The sequence below is a fragment of the Belonocnema kinseyi genome, chromosome 1 (genome assembly GCF_010883055.1).
Source record: "Belonocnema kinseyi isolate 2016_QV_RU_SX_M_011 chromosome 1, B_treatae_v1, whole genome shotgun sequence".
NCBI classification, from domain to species: domain Eukaryota; kingdom Metazoa; phylum Arthropoda; class Insecta; order Hymenoptera; family Cynipidae; genus Belonocnema; species Belonocnema kinseyi.
In genome coordinates, this window is record NC_046657.1 from 176,161,620 (window position 1) to 176,179,224 (window position 17,605).

General features: G+C 29.3%; 1 protein-coding gene across 1 annotated transcript; it reads left to right on the forward strand.

Moving 5' to 3' along the window:
• The first annotated feature begins 6,758 nt into the window (after positions 1 to 6,758).
• On the forward strand, positions 6,759 to 16,960 carry LOC117167261 (60S ribosomal protein L18a). The gene is made up of 3 exons (XM_033352070.1): positions 6,759 to 6,889; positions 14,715 to 14,894; positions 16,567 to 16,960. Exons 1-3 carry the CDS (start codon positions 6,872 to 6,874, stop codon positions 16,900 to 16,902), a joined length of 534 nt encoding a protein of 177 aa, XP_033207961.1. The 5' UTR covers positions 6,759 to 6,871; the 3' UTR covers positions 16,903 to 16,960.
• Positions 16,961 to 17,605: the final 645 nt, after the last annotated feature.

Here is a 17,605-nt window from a genome sequence, read left to right on the forward strand (position 1 = left end):
TCCACATTAATATTTTTTCATTGTTATTTATGGATAAAAATATGAGTTTACCAATTGAAAATGTAAGAAATTAACTTACTATCAAAATAATTGAATTTTTAACTAAAAAAAGGAGAAAAACAAATTTTCAACAAGATAGTAACATTTTCAACCAGAAAGATGATTTTTTAAACTGAAATCAATAATCTTCATCCAAAAAGTGAACTTTTTACAAATAAGTTTAAATTTTTGCCATGTAGTTGAAATTTTAACTAAAAAATTGTGTATTCTAAAACAAAACAAAAAATTAATTCAACAAAAAAAGACAAATTTAAAAAAAAATGAATAAATTCTCAATAAAAACAAATATATTTTCAATCAGATAGTTCAGTTTTTATACATAAAAGAAGAAATTTCTCCCAAAGCAGATAAATTTTCAAACCAGAAAGAAAAATTTGCCACAAAACAAATGAATTTTAAGCCCGAAAAAATTATTTAAAAAAAAAACTTTCATTTTCAAACAAATAGTCACATTTACAACTAAAACGATGAATTTTCAACAAAAAAAGTTTAAATTTTTAATTAAAAACTGTTGAATTCATCTAAAAATATATCAATTTTACGCGAGAGTTGACTTTTCAATCAATAAGGATTTTTCTTTAAATTGTTGAATTTCAAAGCCAAAAAGATGATTTTTTTACAAAACAGTGTAAACTTTTTTTTAAACGATATAATTCAGACTTCTGGTTAAAAAAGATAAACTAAAGCTATTATTTTTTTCAGTTGAAAATTAAAATGTTTTGTTAGACAGTTCGATTTTCAAGATTGTCAATTGGTCAATAAAACATTTGAGTTTGGATTTATAAATAAAAATGTAAAAATTAATAATATAAAGTGACTTAAAATAAAAGAATTCAATTTATAATTTAAAAAGTTTCCAACTAAAAAAGAATTGTAATTAATCCATTTTTATTGATCAAAATGATTTAGTCCTTAACATTTTAAAAATGTATAGATTTATTCTTCAATTCAAAGCATTGAAAATAATAGCTTTGGTTTTGTAAAAAAAATCATCTTTTTGGCTTTGAAATTTAATAATTTAAAAAAAAATCCTTATTGACTGAAAAATAATTCTTTTGGGCTTAGAATTCAATAAAAAAATTCCAGTTTTTGGCTGAAGATTATTAATTTCAGTTAAAAAATTCATCTTTTTGGGTGAAAATGTAACTATTTCATTGTAAATTTGTTTTTCTCTTTTTTTAGTTGAAAATTCAACTATTTTGATAGTAGGTTAATTTCTAACATTTTCAATTAGTAAACTCAAATTTTTATCTATAAATAACAATGCAAAAATATTAATCCAGAACAACTTAAAATAAAAATAATTTAACTTTCATTTTAAAATGTTTTCAGTCAAAAGTATTATCATTTTGAACCTCAAAAATATAAGCGTAACTTATATTTTTAATCAGAAATCTCTAAAATGTTAAAGTCATAAAAAATTTTTATTTTTAATTTCGTATTTTAACATAATTTGATAAAAAAATTGTAAAATTAAAAGGTGTTAAAAGTTTTTATTTTATACGTATGAATTATTGAGCTTTTAAATGAAATATTTTTAATTAAAAATTTGTCAAGCTGCAGTTTTAAAAGTTTAAAATTCAAAAGATATATTATATTATCATTAATAATATTTGTATATATTTATATATATATATAATAGTATTATTTATTTCATTTATATTTTATGCTTGAAATAATATAACCTCAAAATTTGCGCATATAAAGAGGTGCGTGAAGTATTCAAATCATGAGAATCGCAGATATAAATAGAACCGCCGAAGTGTTCCGAACGGCAATCGTGCACCTTCGAGTTTTCAAATTCAGAAGAGCAGAAATGGGTTGCGCAAGCAACCCAGTTATTTATATCGTCTCCTACTATATTCACACGGACATATCCCTGTCATACTATTGGACCACATCTCGTTTCAGATCTGGGATCACTGGGTGCACTTGGTGAGAAACCTGAACGAACCCTAATATAGTACCTTATCAGTGCTATAGTCGATGGCGGTATGTCAATAGCTAATCTATAATATGTTCAAAGAACTAAAAAATGCTTCGGATAAAGAGAGATAGAAATTTCGCCATCTCTTTTTAACTAATAGAATTTTGTTAGTTCTTGGAAGTTATTGCAGGTTCGCTAGTGAAGTGTTTATTAAAGCTATGTAAAAGCGACATTAGTTTCGAGCCGCCAGCCCCTCGCAGTGTGTCGCGATGTGCCCATTCTAATGTATTAGGGGGGGGGGGGGGGGGGGGGGGGTGTACCAATAGATTTGACAAAATGTGAGATTAGCGCCACATAGGGGACATAGCACGAACTATTGTCTACAGAAACGACCCCCCCTTCATTTCTCACCTAAATTTGTAGGTTATGTTGACTTCTCTTTCTGAAATAAATACATAAATAATAACCAATGAAACAAACCAAAAATTGAACAAAATAAAATCTATCATCGATCAAATGCAATAAAATGTTTAAGTCTGTTGCAATCGATCTATCATAAATCTATCAGAACGATTCCAAAAGGCTTTAAAATTTTATTGCATTTGATAGATGATCGATTTGAATTGGTTCCATTTGTAGTTTGTGTTATCGGTGATAATCCATTGTAAAGCCAAGTTCATCAGGCCAAAAAAATATAATTCTTGCAGCTACAGTGAACTTGAGCGGACGATAGAACTGCTCCAGTTCATTTCGAATTCTGAATTGTTCTGAATTCACACGAGCGCCACCGAGGGGACGTAGCAATTACTATAATCCATTCACCACTTTTCGATGGGAGTGGGCACACCGTGCAGTGAGTATGGTCTTCTCGTTAATCTCAAATGTTATAAGATCCATGATGTAATAAAGAAAAGTATGCTCCCTTGGAAGACGAATTTTCGGCCAGTTCTGCGCACTTCCAAAACTCCGGCGTATTAGGTATTTTCACTTCAATCAACAGCTAACTTCACTTCGTAGATTACTGAGGCGAAAACAAGGGACCAAATGTATTGGATTCAGTTCATCTTGGCCCTATTTTGCTAATATCTTCGTAAAAGCTATTTTTTCTGTATAAGTGTAGTTGAAAAATAGTTTTTAGTTTAAATTACTATTCAATGAAATAATAAAATTATAATAATTATTATTATTTACAAAGACATTACAGAAATAAAGTCTTATTCTATGCATTTGATCCATTGTTTTCCCCGCAGCTTATAACAAAGTGCAGTTAGCTGATGGTTGAAGTGAAAATACCTAATTGAGGAATCCATTAATCAGGTGAATTTGCGCGAAATCAAATTTCAGAGCAAGGAAAATAAAGTAATATTTTTTTTCTATTCGCTCAAAACTTGCAGAAAAATGTATGAATCGTTTTGTTAATCTTTAATATGAACTGTATTATAAAAATTTTCAGCCATAGAATCTATACAAATTGAATAATGAAAAATATGTGAACTCCAATCGTACAAAAACCATGCCGACGATGTGAATGAAACTGCTTTTAGTAGAATGGAATTTCATTAATGAAAATAAGACTAAATGCATTCTTTTTTTAATTTTTATTTTAACAAAATAACTATATAACAAAAAAAGTTATCAATATATTTTATAAAGTTATAAATATTGAAGAAATATGCTTTCTATTGGCTGCGGTGCGTGCAGCAATTCGAATAACTGGGTTAGATTCTTTTCCTAATCTATTCAATTCCCTTACACTGATGTATTTCCTAGTTCTTACTAAACACATCAAAGCGTCCATAGGAATTTTTATTTCCTCATCTAGCAGCAAATACCAATGTAATTATATTACATAGTACTGAAAGTTTGAATTCCCGCAACACTGTCTGATTGGCAGCCCCCTGCCTCGACCGTGTATGTGTATGGGGTAGTAGTTTTCTTACGATCTGGAGGGGAAATGTCGGTCAAACTAAGCCAACTGATGGCGCCACAAAAATTAGGTCTATCTTTTTCACTGAATTGCATTAAGAAATAGCAAAAGTAATTAAAAACTTGATGCTGTTTGCAAATAAACAAAAAAATAAACTCATAAAAAGAATATATGAAAAAATAAAAGTAACTATTACTTATATTTAAAAAAAGATAAAGTCATGAAAATATGTAGTTTAATAGGAATAAAATTTAATTTTGAGATACAGTGTGAAAGCAGTTCGAACTTTATATTTTTGTGATTTATTTTGCTAAAATTATAGGGAATCATTTGGTAAAAAGTCAATGACACAAATGATAAATGAGAAAATGGATTTAATATTATTTCATATAATGTATATATTTATTTAAATTGAAATTTGTTGCTTAATCTTGAAAGCTCTTTCTCGCTGCATTCAGCCCCTAAAAATTTAATTAAAAAATTTAAATTTGAAGGAGCTTTTAATTTAAATGGTTAATTATATTATTGCAAACCTCATTTCTAAAATAAACAGACTATACACTATTAAAATCTATAAACAAACGTACAGTACTCATGACGCACAGCTGGAGGAAATGCACGTTTTTCATTCAAAAATGTCCAGAGCCTTTAATTTTCTTGCGATTTTGAATTTTTAGGTTTTAAATTAAAGATAATTAAATTCTATAGATCTAGACTCTCTAAAATTTTGTCTCCTCTATTTTTTTATTAATAATTTTTCCAGTCAAAGTATAAACAAAGTCTTATTATCAGTGAAAATTTTTTTTTTTGCTAAAAGTGCTTCTCATTAATGTAGGAATGACAATTTAAATAACAATTTAAATTTTTGTAAACAAATTAGATAAACAAATATAAAATATTTGCCCTTTCGCATAGAATTTTTTTTACTGGAAATGTTTTAAGCTATTGGGCGAATGACTACTAGTCACAAAAATATTAGAAGAGTTAATATTTAAACTTAAGGTTTTATCAAATTTAAAATTTCTTTTATGGCCAAGTCGGTGGGTTATTGTCCAAAGATTTTGAATTGAGTGAATCTTAGCATGCAGTGTTATGATTCATTTCCAATCTATCACGTTTGAAACCCGACTTTTTTCAAGTGAAACTGCCAACATTGGAACATTTTTTATGTAAATTGTTTATAAACATGTAAGTTGTTATATTCCACTAAATATGACCGAAGATACATTTTTTAGGAATATCCGTAGCCATTGTAGCGATTAAAGAAAATAAAATTTTTGATAAAACCTTACATCTGAATATTTTGTCACGAGAATGATTTATAACAATTGTTATTGTTAACTTCTTAAATATATTTGTGACTAGCCGTTATTCGCCCAACAGCTTAAAATATTTCCAGTGTAAAAAAAATTTTTATGCGAAATTACCAAAATTTTGAATTCTTTTATCTAATGTATTTAAAAAATTTTAATTGTTATGTTTTATCAAATATTAATAAATATTTATTGTTTTATGGAATATTTGAAGTTTTCCTGCGCTTCAAGAAAATAATAATTTTAAAAATTTCAAATAATAATATTTTGCCACAAGAATTGCTTATAACAACAGTTATTATAAACTTTTAAATTATTTTTGCTATTAAATGCCATTCCTACATTAATGTGAAGCACTTTTAGCATTAAAAAATTTTGTCGATAATAGGACTATTTGTTAATTTGTTTCTCAAATTTGTTTTCAACAAATAAATGGAATGATAAACAAATTATTTGTATTTTATGAGTCCCTGAACATTAATTTAAGACAATATGAGGTTTTGCTGATCAGTTATCAAAGCGTAACATATTGTTATGTACAAAATTTCAGTTTTTCCATGCTTTGAGTAGAAAAATTATTAATAAACAAATAGAGAAGGCAAGACTTCGGAGCGTCAAACTGAAAGAAAAAAGTGAATTTCCTCCTACTTTCCGTCATGAGTACGGTACGTTTGTTTATAGAGTTTAATAGTTTATAGTCTGTTCAATTTAGAAATGAGCTTTGCAATAATATATTTAACTATTTAATTCAAAATCTCCTTTAAATTAAAAATTATGAAGGGTTGAATGCAGCGAGGATAAAGCTTTCAAGATTCAGCATCAAATAAATGATTGCACTGTATGAATGTATATATGATATTCGGTTCAATTTAAACAAATATATACATTATATTAAATAATATGAAATCCACTTTCTCATTTATTAGTCTTTTGATTGACTTTTTACCAAATGATTCCCGCAATATACAATATACGTCATATATTTTTTATTAATTCTTCTGATCATGTATATGTTTTAAATATTTTTGTCATTAATGTCTTTAATATTATTAATTTTTTAATTAGCTACATAATAATTTTAACACAAAATATATTTTTTTAACTTGAACAGATAATAAAATCAATAATATGAGCAAAGTAAATCACAAAAATATAAAGTTCGAACTGCTTTCAAAATGTATCTTAAAATTAAATTTTATTCATATTAAACTAACATATTTTTATGACTTTCTTTTTTTAATAATTAGTAATAGTTAGACTTATTTTTTCATCTATTTTTTTGGTTTATCTGAAACAGCATCAAGTTTTCAATTACTTTTGCTTTTTCTTAATGCAATTCAATGAAAAAGACAGACCTACTTTTTGTGGCGCCATCTGTTGGATTAGTTTAACCGACAATTCCCCTCCGGATCGTAAGAAAACAGAAAGTCCGGGCGATGCATGGGAGCTGCTGATTAGTTAATTCCTCAATATGGCGGATTTTCGGAAATTTTTTCATTGGTCGTGCGCGGTAACACATCTTTCTCTATTACATCATGATAAAATCTTGACTATTCTGCGTGGCCGTCTTCGACTCTTCAATTTTCATGTCTATGGCATGAACCGTCTTTTTCTACTTGGATTTCACTGCGAACGGAAGGAAAAATGAAGGCGAAAGGAGAAGTAAGTATTTTTCTCGGCTTTTACCAGTGGCTAAACACAATTTTGATGGGACTCATGTTTTTATACTATTATTCACGGTCTGTATAATTAGTGCCCTCCTGTAAATTTAACCTCTTACAGTATAATCTAAATGACAATGGCCATCACACCACGTGCTGCTGATAGCTAGTAACTCTTGATATTGCAATCGTTGTTAGTATATAGATTGTATCGATTCAGATGTTTTTGCTCCATAAGTAATTCTTTATTTTTGGCATTCTCGGGGAAATAACATATCCGGCCAATGCATTTATTAGGTTCTTGGGTTGAACAGCAGAACTTTAGAAGCATTCTGCTTCTGTTCGTTCAATATCAGAGTGGTGGCACATCAGATAAATGAAGTTTGATCATTTTTTTGGTTAGAAAAAGTTTGTGATTTTGGAAAAAAATGCAAAAGAGAATTTATGGAAGATCGTAACGGATATGAATTTGTTATATTATGATTTTTTATTAAAAATTAAAAAAGATTCGGTTAGATTGCAGAATAGGGGCGCCACCTCTATTTTGATAGGAAAAATCTTTTTTTTGTGGCAAAAAAGTATTAGAATCTTTAGTTGAATGATAAATGAATCGGTTTGATGAGGCAAAAATTATTGTTACTTTTGTTACTATGATGTCTCAAATATGGGTCTGTCACGATATATCACAATGATCATATTTAACGAGAAATTGGAAATGGGTAGTGATTTGACCAACCTTATTCTTAATAGTCATAGAGCTGCCTTCCCGCCCCCACGAAACGTTGGAAAAGGGTAGGATTTTGATCAAATTATTTTTGTGACCTGTCAAAGGAGTGTCCTGACCGTTTGTATGTTCAGAAGCAACTCAACGGTGAGTTAAATCTGGTTATTCTGATATCGTGACATAACCATGTTTAAGTTATCATAGTTACAAAAGTAACAATAATTTAAAACTTCTGTCTGGTCAAATCGCTTCATTTATCGTTCAGTTAAAGATTCTAATAGGTTTTTGTAGAAAAATACAATTTTTCCAGCAAAAAAACAGGTGACGCCCTTAATGCATCAAAATGTAATGCCTTTTCCACAAACCAGGAAAAAGTATTTTTTAGTAATAGTAAGAGTAACAGTATCCAACAACTCGAGAGAAAATCAAGAAAACATACAGCTGAATGTTAGCAAGATTGAATACTTAGATCTATATTCTGAGATTTGATATTTTATATTCAATTCTGTTTTTTGTTGTTTTTATTAAGTAATGGATATTATTTTAAAACTTATAATTGTTGTAAATTATATAACTTGTTATTGTTGTATAATGTTTAGAAAAAATATGAATAAATTATGTGTTATCCAGGAAACAAACATTCATCCACTTGCTCTGAATGGGTTTCAGCGTCGTTTGAATAGCGTATCTGTCATTGGAATTCCAGATTTCTACCGATCAGTTTCTAACAGAATTTTACTCATTTTTTTCACATGCCTATAAACCGCAAATGCATCCTCTAAAACTCTATTATATATCTATTATTTAGATATATATGTAGACCTTTTATATAGATCTATCTATCTAAAGAACATAGTTGCCTAGCGTATGATTTCTCTTAATTGCTCAAAAATATATACATTTTAAAAATCATATGAAACATGGCAGCCTAAACTCAAAAAAGTAGATCGCATTCAAAGGTAGGTAAACAGACAGCACATGACTTTGTCTGAAATGGCTATAGTAGTATATTACATATTGAAACCATTTGAGAAACTGATCAATTCACATAGTCGCAGGCCCATTCAATTTAAAAAATCTCAATCTGCAATGACAGATACGCAATTTAAGAAATCGGCTTTTCAATAGTTTTTCCAACTGAATATATAAAAGGCCGAGTATAAACTTCTGGACTGTTAATATGCTTATCTACGGAGGGGGCATACCTTGTGTCCTGTGAAGCATGGCATTCGTTTCAATTGAAATAGCATTAATAAAAATGAATTATTTCAAAAATATATTTTGTATGTTTACATATGCGTATATAAATAGATATATTAAATATGAATTGTTGTATGGTATAGTAATACAAAATTCCAGAACAGTCGTACCGTTTTTAAATTCTCAATTAGTGTAAAAAAGGAAAAAGTAACTAAGAAGTATTAAAAGAAAATCATTATGGGTCTGTAAATAATTTCCTATAACATTTTTTTTTGAAATTGTAGGAAAAATTGTCCGGAAAATAATTATAGAAATTAATAATATTAAAATATTGACATAATTATTAAAAAACAATTACTGTAAGTATCACATGCCCTTAAAAATTCCTTAAAATTTTAAAAATACCCTGGAATATTTCAAATCCTTTAAAATCTCGTATTAAATTTATGTAATCAATTGAAAATTCCTTGGAATCTTTTAAAATTCTCTCATATTTTTCAAAATCTTTTGAAATACCTGGAACTTTTTTTAAGGTTTCTAAAGTACTTTTGAATTTTTAAAAACAATTTTCCTACTTAGTTCAACGATAACGAAATTCACAGGATCTTCTTCATATTAATATTAATCCGAAAAATCTCAAGGAAAAAATTAAAGATGGTCTTTTTCGTAAAATACATTCTTCAGTTTTTCTAAAAATTAACGTTGTTTTGGCAATTTGAAGAAATTTTCAACTTACTCAAAATAATTGGAGATACAACTTTTTGAAAAAAAATGTTGTAATTTTTTTCATAATTCGCTTGAGTTCGTGAAAAAATAATTGATGATAAACTAAAAAAATATGTGTCTCATATTTTGAATTGGAAAATGATATATGACCGCTTTTAAACTAAATAATAAAAAACTTAATTTTTGTAATATTTATTTAGTTGAAAATTTTGAAGGATTATATCGTCTACGATCAGAACAAAATATTTACAATATTTACAAATTAAGAGCTTACAAACATGAAAAAAATGCAACAACAAAGCAATGAAACAATTAAAAGTTAAGTGTTAAATGAAACAGCATAATGAGTTTCAGGACTAAAATGCTAATTAAAACTCAGTAAATAAACCAAATATTTGTTAAAATTTGCTCACAACAAATCAATATAAAATTCTCAAATTTTTGAAATCCTTAAAAATCTTTTGAGATACCTAGAACTTTTTTTTTAATATTTCTAAAGTACTTTGTAATTTCTAAAAATAACACTTCTAAAAATTTGTTAACTCTTTGAAATTCCTTTAATATATGAAAATAAATTGAAAATTGATTGACATCTTTTAAAACGTCCTCAAATATATAAAATCGTTAAAAATTTCAAAGAATAAAAATAGATTCCAAGGCATTTTTAATTGATTTCAATAATTTAGTATGAGATTTTAAAGGATATGAAATATTTCAGGGTATTTTTAAAATTGTAAGAAATTCTCAAGAGCTTTGAAAAATTTCAAGAGATTTTAAAAGATTTTTAAGGATTTCAAATATTTGGGGATATTTTAAAAGATGTCAAGGAATTTTTCAACTTATTTTTATAATTTAAAGGAATTTCAAACAATTAAAAAAATTTGGAAGGATTTGAACATTTTTAGAGAATTTTAAAAGCTTCCAAGGAATTTTCAATTGATTACAGTAATTTAATATGATATTTTAAAAGATTTTATATATTTTAGGATATTTTAATAGATTCCAAGTAATGTTCAAATGATTTTAATAATTTAGTATGAGATTTTGAAGGATTTGAAATACTTCAGGGTAGTTTTAAAATTTCAAGGAATTTTCAAGAGCTTTAAAAAATTTCAAGAGATTTCAAAAGATTTTAAAGGATTCTACATATTTCAGGATGTTTTAAAAGATGTCAAGGAATTTTCAAGTTATTTTTACAATTTAAGGATATTTCAAAGAATTTTAACAACTTTAGCAGGGTTATTTAAAAAATTTTCAAAGTACTTTAGAAATCTTTAAAAGATGTCAAGGTCTTTAAAAAGATTTTGAAGGTTTCAAAATATTTGAGAGTATTTTAAAAGGTTCCAAGGAATTTTTAATTTTTTACAATAATTTAATATGAGACTTAATGGATTTGATATATCTCACGATATTTTAATAGATTCCAAGGCATTTTCAATTGATTTCAATAATTTAGTGTTATGTTTTAAAGGATTTGAAATATTTTAGAGTATTTTTTAAATTGTAAGCAATTTTCAAGAAATTTTAAAGGATTGAAAATTTTTTAGGATATTTTAACCCTTTCCGGCATACATTTTTCAGGGAAACGAGTTTTCATGAAAATTGGTACATAGGTATTTTTGAGGTCGCAGATTACGAATCTGAACTCAGATTTTGAAAATTCAAAATGGCGGGTCCAATATGGTGGCTAACTTTTGGCATATTTTTTTTCTGAAAATTGGTATACGGGGGTTTTTGGGACCATGAATCTGAACTCAAATTTAGAAAATTTAAAATGGTGGATCCAATATCACAAATCTGAACTTAGATTTTGAACATCAAAAATGGCGGGCCAAAATTCAAAATATTTCTAAATTGTTTTTTGAAAGTTGACACAGGCAGGGGGTCGCTGATCTTAAATCTGTATTCAAAATGACAAATATTTAGAATATTAAGATTTGAAAAAATATACACCTACTCACCTAAAACATGGATTAGTACCAATTTTCTGAATTTTCAAAATCTAAATTCAGATTTGTGATCAGTGACTCCAAGAATCCTTGTACACTAATTTTTACAAAAATCCGGAAAACTTTATTATTTTGACCGACATATTGTATCCTTCATTTTGGATTTTCAAAGTCTGATTTCAGATTCGTGATCAGCGACCCCGAAAACCTCTGTTTACCAATTTTCAGAAAAAAATCCAAAAATATTCCAAGTTTCGGGCGCCATCTTGGATCCACCATTTTAAGTTTCCAAAATCTGAGTTCATAATCGTGATCACTGACCCCAAAAACCCCTGTATACCAATTTTCAGATAAAATCCAAAAATATCCCCAATTTCGGCAGCCATATTGGATCCGCCATTTTGAATTTTTAAATCTAAGTCCAGATTCGTATTCAGCGACCCCAAAAACCCTTAAGCACCCATTTTCATAAGGATATAATAGAAAGTTTTTTCAATATTGAATTTTCTCAACAAAAAAGGATTTTTTCATCTTTGTTTATAAGTATTAACAAATTATTTAAAAAACTTAGACCCTTCGCACAAAAATTTCAATTTTCTATCATCCTGAGAGCATAAAAATTTTTAAAAACCTGTGTAAAATCCAATAAAAACTACTCTGAAATCGCAAAAAATGATATGAAAAAAGGTGGGATTACGGTATTCCCACCATGCCGCAAAGGGTTAAAACATTCCAAGGAATTTTCAATTCATTTCAATAATTTAAAGCGATTTAAAAGAATTTGAACGATTTTTTCATATTTTCTTTTTGAAAGTGGAACTGCTTTGTTAAAAATTTAGTTTTTTTTTAGTTGATTCATCAATTTAGTTGGAAAAAATTTTTTTCTGAAAATTTAACTATTTTGTAGAAAATTCTTTTTGTATTTAGTTAAAAATTAATTTTTTTTAACTACGCTATGTTTCATTGAAAAAGGTTCGATTTAGTTGAAATTTTTTGTATTTTATTGAATGCTTGTCTTAGTAGAAAATGAATTTTTTTTTTAAGTCGAAAATTTAACTATGGTTAACCATTAATTTTTTGTATTCAAAATTAGTTTTGGTAGAAAATAAATCTCTTTTGTGCAAAATTCATGTATTTCATTAAAATTGTCTTTTTTTCAGTATACAATTCAGCTTTTTGGATGGAAATTTAACTTTTTGTTCAAAAATTTAACTATTTTGTTGAAAACCTTTTTTTTTAAATTTATCTGTTTTATTCCAAAATTATTATATTTTTTTTTTGCTGAAAACTAATTGCTTTAGTTGAAAGTTTAACTATTTCTATTAGAATTTAGTTAACTGTTCATTAATATTAATATAATATTTTATAATTATAATATTAACATTAATAATATATACAATAGTAATAATATCTATATTATACACACCTGAAAAACGTAACCTTATAATTGACGCATGCATGAAATTAAGAATTACGCGAAACAAAAATCGCCAATTTCTTTCAAATGGAGATCGAGATATAAATAGAAGAGCCCCGGAGTTTTCCGAAGCTTTTAGATCGGCAATCATTATGCAACAAAATACCTGAGAAAACCGAAGTTCTAGTAATGCATTTTAGGCTTACACGCGAACTTACAGTGCTAATCATGCACCTTCTGTTTTGTGGCTACCAAACGGTAGGTATGGTGGGGGTAAATTTCATCCACGATCTGGCAGTTCTGCTACAGACAATGCGGCCCTAAGTGTGCTTTATTAAGCACCGTGCTTTATAAGCGTCACCGTTGCACACTCGGGATCTGATATTGTTCTCCAAGACTTCCAAAAACGAACTATATTCGTGAGAATTCTCGGCTCCGGCCGACTACAATATCACTGCTAAGGAGAATTATAAGGAGAGGCATCAAGGCCTCAAAAGGGAGCAACAACGACTGTACCCAAAATCTTCGGTTGAAGTAATTGTTCTTGTGATCGGTGCTCTCAGAGGGGCGAAGCTAGCACTGGTTCGTAACCTTAAAGCCATACCAGCGTGCCAAAGATATGTCAAGGCACTTGCAAGATAGATGCAGAATGATCTCACCTTTGGATCACTTTGTGTCTTCAAGAGACTCTGAAGGTTTCGCCGGACTGTCGGTGGCTTTAATTGTTTGGGTGTATCTATATCATGTTACTTATGTCATATTAATTAAGGACTGTTGAATTCGTCTGATTTTATTCAATTATTCACGAATTAAAATTGAATCGCCCTATTTACCTCTTATTTCTTTCAGTATTTATTATGGTAATTATTTATTTATTACCTCTTTACGTGTACATTATTCAAGTTTATACCACGTGTACATAATTCAAGTTTAAACCTTTTTTTTGGTGGGGAGGGGACAGCAAAGTGTGTAGAGTCCAACTTCAGGACTGTAGGGGCGGAAAATTCAAGGAATTGCGGTCTTATCGGATGCCCCCTCTAGTAGCAGGATATTAGGTGCGCGGATGCGTAACTCATAAGCAAAATAGCATACTTAGTGGAAGAACCCAAATTAGTGTGCGTGCCGTACGTTTGATAACGTTTTAAGGGGAGTTTACACTTTTCGGATGGCAAGTTATCGGAGCTGAACTGTAGTTCTAAATTTTTGATCTCATCTAAAGTGGTAAATATTTTAGCAATCACTTATTACTATTTATCGCAACTTTTCGTACTTTTATGCAACTATAGCGATTTTTTTAGAGCTTTTAGTGGCTCCGAGGCCTATAAATGGGCCTATGCTGTCGCAAATATTTTGTAATAATGTTACAACAGACAGTTCATTTCATACCTATAGTCGAACCTCCTTCTGAAGACTTGGTGCAAATCTTACATCATATTTCAAATAAAATTTATTGTTAACACCAAGTGCACACTTATACACCGTAAAGTCAAATTAATGATGCGTCTTCACAAACTTCTATGCAGCTTGTAAAGTTGTTAAGAGGCGAAACCCTTTTCAAAGTTTGATCCATGGCTTGTTTCTTAAAGTTCGGGAACGTTAAGTTCTTTACTTGTCTTGTATTGTACTTTTAAGGCATGTTTAACGTGACAGACGCATCGAAAGATTTTCAGTATGCGTATTGAATAGGATATTTTGCAAAAATATTACAGAAAACTAGTGCAAAGTTTACAACTAAAACAAAATTGTTTTTAGGATTTCATTTGCCTACATGAATGAATCAATATTGATCTGAACCGTCCATTTATTGCAGTTGAAGGAGTACGAAGTGATCGGGCGAAAACTGCCTACAGAGAAAGAAAAAACAACTCCATTGTATAAGATGAGGATCTTTTCTCCAGATCTTATTGTCGCCAAATCAAGATTTTGGTATTTTCTCCGTCAGTTGAAAAAGTTTAAAAAATCTACTGGTGAAATCGTATCTGTGAAACAGGTAATGCCACACTGAAACCTTATTTTACGTGAAGTCTAGAATCGCATGTGGCATTTTTTATGTCTTAATACAAATCCGGTCTCTGAAAAGTTTTCGCTGCCGGTGACTTGCGTCCTCGTCCTCCGTTCCTTCTTTCCCTTTCCACTCGTCGCTTCACTCATTTTCCTGCACCTCTAAATTCTCTATATTTTCCCTTTGCACTTTTCCAGGGTTAGGACTGGATGCGTATTCTACTATAGTAATTAATACTTCTCTCCTGGCGCGTTCAAATTTTTTAGGGAAATATATATTGTGAATAATAAACAGGCAATAGTATCAAGTTAATAATATCAAATCGTCAATCCAGGGAAAAGCTGACCAGTAAAATAAATCCATAAGTTTCCGAATTGTAATAAAATCCGAAATAGAAAATTTTCGATTTATGAAATTCCCAAATTTAAACAATTTTTTTAAAAATATTAAATATTTTTCAAAAATACAATATACTAATATTTTAATCCAAAACCTAATTTTCAATGTTCAAAGTTTATAAAATTATTGTTTGAATTTAAAATAATAATTGATCAACGTATATATTTCTTGATGAAAATTTCTTTCAATTATTGTTATTTTAAATTCAGACAGTAATTTCAGAAACTTTAAGCATAAAAAATAATTGATTATTGTCCTATTAATCAATAAATGTTATTTATAAACAAATTAATTGTCTAAATTCGGAAGTTTTATTATTTTGGTATTTTATTATTGGGGGCTTTTACCATGTGAATTCCACTATTTGGAGATTTTTATTTTTCTGGATTTTTTAAATTCGGGAATTTGACAGTTTCGGAAATTTTATTTGGGATTTGTTAGTCGTCGCAAATCTTTGTGAAATGTTTGCAATATCTTTAAAATATTTCTGATCTTTGAAATCGGTTTGAATTTTTGATATCTTCTGGAATATTTTCAAATATTTTATGTTTTGAAATCTGACATTAAAAAACAAAAATTAAATTCTTGTGAATTCTTTAAAATCTTCGCAAAATGTATTGAAAACCTTTGAAATCTTTGAAATATTTCTGAAATATTTTAAATCTTTTGGAATCTGAAATCTTTTTAAGCGATTGAGAAATCTACTAAAATAATATTTTGAAATTTTATGTAATCTTTTTTTAAATCTATTCGTAATTATTTAAATTATCAATCCCTGTCCCTCTCAGGTCAGGTTCGCCACTCGAGTGGTGGGGGAAGAGAGAGAGGACTACTATTTTTGGCTAAGCACCCCCTCGATTCTGACCATAGGGCGCAAGTCAACTGCAGCTAATGTTTTAACACGTTAGTGTTTGGGAAAACTCATTTGAAGGTCATGTAATATGTACCAGACTCTTACTTATCCGATTTTTTTTCGGGACAACTCGCGTTCACCCGAAATAATGAATCGAATGAAAACGGAAATCAAATAAAAATTACTAAAGAACGTATGTGTGGCCCTAATGTTTTGTATTTATAAAAACCTATGGCGGGTGAGTAATACGTGGCCTTAAATTTAAGAACAATGGCAATTTTGGAAAACATTGTTAGTGAAACACACGTTCACAAAAAAAGCTTGAAAATTGAACTTACTCTCCAAATAAAACATTTCAACGACGCTTATTCTTATATTCTAAATATTTTTGTTCATTAACCTTTTTAGATTCCCGAAAAAACACCAAATAAAATCAAGAATTTCGGAATTTGGCTGAGGTATGATTCAAGGTCTGGCACGCATAACATGTATCGAGAGTATCGAGACTTGTCTGTGAGTGGAGCAGTAACGCAATGCTACCGCGACATGGGTGCAAGACATCGTGCTCGTGCCCATTCTATCCAAATCATCAAGGTTGAGATAGTTAAGGCGAGTCAGTGCAGAAGATCACAGGTGAAACAATTCCATGATGGTAAGATCAGATTCCCATTGCCCAAGCGCATCGCACATAGGAATCGTATGCCCACGTTCAGCGTGCGAAAACCACGTACATATTTCCTTTAAGCGGTTTGATTCAAATGCCCTTGGCGAAAATGGAAAATAAAAATACGTTTAATAAAAATTCATGATTTCATTTATTCTTTGACAAAAAAATTGCCTGCGCCACGAATTTTCTGCCGAGAATGTTTCGAATCATTAGGCCCGGTCGGGCCTCACCGCCCTTTATAAAGGCGAACCGGCGGGGAGTATAACTAATGAAAATATCGCGTATACACAGATACATTTTTTTACGAACTATGACTTGGTCTTTACACCTTACAGCATTTTCAAAATAGTGAAAAAAACCAAAAAAACCAAAAAATGGTGTAACTATTGTTAAAGTTGTGATAAAAGTTAGTAGATTCGTTTAGTTACGACGGATTGGTATGTCCAGTCTCCATCTTAAGGGCCGTTCACATATCACGTAACGCGCCAGGAGGGGGGGGGTTGATTTGTTACGAAGTGTTGCATGGGGGAAGGGTTCATCAACTGCGTTAAGTTTATGCGATAATCGATTCAAATTTTAGCATGGCTTTTATTAGGTTTATGTTGGCAAGGAATTGTGTTGATATTGGCGTTTTGTATATCCCTTTTTTTTTGTTTCTCGTGCAACAATAAATCAATATTTTATAAACTAATTGTTCCGAGTTTGAAATTATTAATGTAGAAAACCTCTGACGGTAATATTTGAATATTCTGTGAGTGATATTAGGGTGCGCACTGTTTG